This window comes from Otolemur garnettii, unplaced genomic scaffold (genome assembly GCF_000181295.1).
Source record: "Otolemur garnettii isolate 467f Iridium unplaced genomic scaffold, OtoGar3 scaffold00014, whole genome shotgun sequence".
Taxonomy (NCBI): Eukaryota; Metazoa; Chordata; class Mammalia; order Primates; family Galagidae; genus Otolemur; species Otolemur garnettii.
Window position 1 is genome coordinate 9,866,895 of NW_003852409.1, and position 4,867 is coordinate 9,871,761.

At 36.4% G+C, this 4,867-nt stretch overlaps 1 protein-coding gene across 1 annotated transcript; it reads right to left on the minus strand.

Moving 5' to 3' along the window:
- Positions 1–442: 442 nt before the first annotated feature.
- On the minus strand, positions 443–3,552 carry LOC111723668 (developmental pluripotency-associated protein 2-like). The gene is given in 3 exon segments (XM_023510556.1): positions 443–693; positions 951–1,114; positions 3,545–3,552. Coding segments are annotated over 3 exon segments (423 nt in total).
- Positions 3,553–4,867: the final 1,315 nt, after the last annotated feature.

Here is a 4,867-nt window from a genome sequence, read left to right on the forward strand (position 1 = left end):
GATATCCTTTCTTCTTCCAGCTCAACTCTATTACTGAGGGATTCTATTGTATTTCAAAGCCCCTTCAATAACTTTTCACTTCCTTGAGCTCTGTTATATCTTTTCTCATTATGTCCATATCATTGTTGACTTTGTCTTTAAATTCATTAATTCATAATTCATTAATTTTTTTTTCCTGATTGCAATGACTTCATTTTAGTGGCTTTCCAAGCCTGCCAAATGGTCTCCTTAGACAGGGCTGTCATCCAGTCAACGATCTTTACAGTGGAGTCCTAATTACTTGATTCTGCTTTGTAGATCATAAAGGTTCCTTCCAATGATCTCTTCTTCCATTTCCTCAAATCAGCTTACACATTCTGAATTATCTATCATTCACATATCTATCATTCTCTAATACTTTGAGGTGGCATATTCTGGTCTCCTACTTTATGTTTGAAGTAGATCACTTCTTCCTCTTTGCTATCATTAATCTTTTCATTATCTTCTTATTTCTCTTAGCACAGTCAGGACATGACATATTATCTTCTAGGCCTGGAGATGGGAAAAGGTAGGCTGGTAACAGGAAGAGGGAAATCATCCTCCTGGGAGTGGAAGGCACCCAGGCCTGACCTGCATGAAACTGTAGGTAGACCCAACCCTCTGTGTCTGCGGGGAGAGGCTTGCCATGGATCACACACCACCTAAGGCCAGAAGCTGTTGTCAAAAAGGCTTCAGTAGAAGCAGGAATGGACCATGAATTCACAGTCTTAGGCTGACCAGATTTTGCAGCAATCCTTGCCCATGATGCCAATGCAGATTCCTGAGCTCATGTTATTACTTCCACTCTATTGAGCTCTTCTGTTTTCACACTCATCTTGGACCTTTCTGAGGTCTTGCTCACTTGGTCTCTGCCTTAAGTTTCCTTGAACATGAATGTAATCTGGCCTCCTTTGGTGTTTCAGGAATTTCACATTTCTGTTCAGAAAAGGCATGCTCCTGATGCCTCAGAAAAACTTCTGTTTTCTTACCGTCAGTACTCAACTTGAGTGGCTGGCACCACTTCCTCAAAGTGTCTCAACACACATCATTAATAGGAGGCAAAATGGTTGGCAAGAGACGATCAGTTTTTTCACATCTAGCTTTTCAAATGGCTTTTGATTGTTTATTTGTTGGAGGTAGATGAACTTTATTGTGTTTCTGGGGATTGTTCAGTTTGACATCAGAAGTTGAAGGAACAGTTGGTTCCATTTGTTCATTATTTGAATCATCTCTAACTGGAACCAATGTCAAAATCACATTTTCTTCATTGTCTATTTCCTCCTCAGAGAAATTCTTCTGGCTGCTACCATGATTTGAGTCTGACATTTTTTCAGCAGGACCTGGGAGAGATAAAGCCAGCAATGGTAAAGATAGGTGCAGTTTACTGCTTTTGATCTCCATTAATTTCTTGAGACAACTTGTGAACTACTGTTTGGATTTCTATTTCCATCTTTCCCCCCATTCTATTCATCTTATTTGCTATCCATATTCTGAATTCTATTTTTGGCAATTCAGCCATTTGTCTATGAATGGCATCTTCTGTTGTATCTCCTTTGTCATTCCTTGGGAAAGTTGATCTACTCTGATTATTCATGTTCCAGTTCTGCTGGTTCTGCCCCATGAATATTTTCTGCAATTTGGCAATTAAAACTGGTAAGGTGAGATTGGATTGGGGGCCCCAGGAAGTGGAGTTAATCAGCCCTTTACCAATGAGTGAGGGCTTGTGAATATAGCTTTTCCCTACAGCCTTACAAAATCCCTTTCAGAGCTACAGCCTGAGACTTTGAGGACCTGTGTGGTGAGGTAGCACAAGCTGGCTCTGTCTTAAAGTCAGCCAGTTTCTATCCAATCCTAATGAGTCATGGTATTAGGCTGAAATCTCAGCTAGGGAGGGATAAAAGCAATGGTAGCACCCCACTCCCCACCAGCAACAGCTGGAGGAGGAGAATCAGTCCTTTCCCAATACAAAACTACCACCACTCAACCTCGGAGGGTCCTGGGTGTACCGCCCAAGTTGAGAATTCTAATCAGATTGTCCCTGGCAGTACAATCCAATCAATGCTTAAACAGGGAGAGTTCAAAGAGTCTCCAGCATCCCAATAGTAGAAATCTACAGGCATTTCTACTATCCAGTGACTCACACAATGTCCAGGCCTCTCAGGGAATTGCCAAGCATTCTAGGCTCTGCAGGGGGCAGACCTTTAGACTGCCAAGTGATGGGGGAGGGTGGACTGGGAGTTCAGAATTGTAGGGAAAATATTTGTTCAATTTTATGCCAGGCAGGATGATGCTGAGGCTCACAAGTTAGGACCTCCCTAGAGAAGGAGGCCTTTTGTTTAGCAGCTCTCTCCATGGGATAAAATAAGAGGTCTTCTGTTCCCTGCAGGCTTGCAGAGAGCCCACCGTGAGCCTCCTGCTTGGGAGAGGGGTCCTTCATCCTCTTGACGATGGGCTTTGTACCTGGAATTGTTTTCTTGGATCCTCTTTCTTGGAGTCCCAGCTTGCCTGGGTAGAAATGATGTATACTTGTCTATTTTCATTTTTAGCTCAGCTCCCCATCTTTGGCTTCACTGTTTCTACTTCTGTCCAGTATCTCTCCCTCTGGGCAAGAGTCTCTGGTGAAAGCAAACTCTAGTCAGCCATCTTCCTTCCTCCCCTCCCCCACCACATTTTAAATGTTTATATTTGTTTTCAAGTTCATTAACTTTTGCTTATCTTTCTTCTGCTATTCTTAGATTTGCTTTACTGTTCCTGATTTCTAATATCCTTTGCTAACTGCTTAGTTGCTTTATTTTCACTGTTTCTTGATTAATACTCATTTTTAAGGCTGTGAATTTGGCTCTGTTGATAGATTTGGCTGCACTGCATAAATTTCATTATGTAATATGTACACGGTCCCTATTTTCTAATTATATTGTAATTATAATTTGGATTTTCCATCATTACTTACTTAAGACAAAATTTTAAGATTTCAGAATGGTTGTTTTCTATATTTACATAAATATTTCATTAAGTTTCAGTTTCATTGTGCTGTAGTAAAAAATTTGAGTTGTATAATAGGTAAATTTGGATATTCATGTGAATGTTCATGATTAAGCTTTTTTGCATGAATTTTTTATTTAAAAATTCAAGGAAATTCTACAAACAGAAATAAATCAAATAGCACAGAGGAATTTATTTGAAAAGCAAGAATCACTGCTCAACCTAACTTTATTCATACTCTACCTATTACCTTTTAGTTTTTAGATTTTTTGGACATTGTATCCACCCTTCCTTATGGTGTGCTTATGCTATGATTGCATGATTTATCAATTGTAGGTAATTTTAATTGGCTCTTCATTATGGAAGGTGAGAATTAATACCTTTACCCTATGTATTTTTCCCTTTCCTAATTTATAGTAGTAAAATGAGTCTTTTAAATGCCTTTATTAATTACCTTTAAAACTTTAAAACATTGAATCTCTATTTCTCATATATTTATAAGTTTTGTTTTTAATATTTTGATGTCATATTATTTACCACTTACTTAATCATGATTGTTCTTCAGCATTCATTGTAACCATTATCAGTATTAAATGGCATTTCTGTTCCATTGCATATTTTTAACTTCAAATTCTCATTTTTGATATTAATATAGTCATTCCTGCTCTTTTGTTTTGTTTTTCCCTCTCTTTTTGCCCAAAATTTTTGGTTAATTGCTCATTAACATTTTCATGAATGTTTTTAAGAACATAAATTTTGTTTCCTACCTAGTGTTAAGAATTTTTAAAATATGGATGTCTCTCTGTATAGACGTATATAGATATATTTTGCTAATAATTATCTTTATGTTTTTCTTTATATATTTTCCTGAATTCCAGTTATTTGCTATATGGGCTTTGATTTCTTTATGTTCTTAATAATCGTATTTCTATCTATATTTGTTCTATAAATCAGTGATATGGTAATATAGTATCTTCTAAATACATGTATTTCATATATAAGATAATAAAATGGGTATGTTTTTGCTACTCTTATTTTTCCCATATCTACTTCTTGGCTTTAATAACACAATTTATGATTTACAACTATATTATTATACTATATTTTTACTTTTGTATTTATTTTTCTTTCAATTTTTTTTTATTTTCTAGCCACATTTACAATACTTACTTATCCTGAGTTCTCTATTTACTGATTTAACGTAAAGCCTGTTTTTACTTTTTAATACTATAAAAGTCTCATTATTGATTTACTTTGACTTAACTCTTCATCACTTAGAAACTATCTTCAGGTAGTTTTTCTGAAGAAGTCCTCCTGGGTCACAATCTTTATAAGTCCTTTTCTTGTCAGACAATATCTTCTTGATTTCCATGATTAGATCATTGTTTTAGTAACTGTGACATTATTCATCATTATTTATTTACATACATAAATATGTATAATTATTGTATTTACATATTATTGTGGGAATTGGCTCACATGTTTGTGAATGCTGAAATGTCCATCATCTGGTATCCACAAGCTGGAGAACCAGAAAAGTCAATAGTGTAATTTAGTCTGAATTCAAAGGTCCAAGATCCTGGAGCTCCAATGTCCAAGAGTATTGGAAGATAGATGTCCCAGCTCAAAAAGAGAGAGAGAAAATTCCCCCTTTTTTCACTTTTTTGTACCTGAGACCTCAATAGATTAAACAATGTCTGCCTGAATCAGTGAGGGTGGATCTTCTTTGCTCAGTCTATTGATTCATATGCAAATCTCTCCTGGAAATTCCCTCACAGCCACATCCAGCCATCTGGGTATCCTTTAGCCAAGTCAAGTTGACAAAATTAACCACCATAGTTGCCATGTTTTTCCTTTAAAAAAAAAA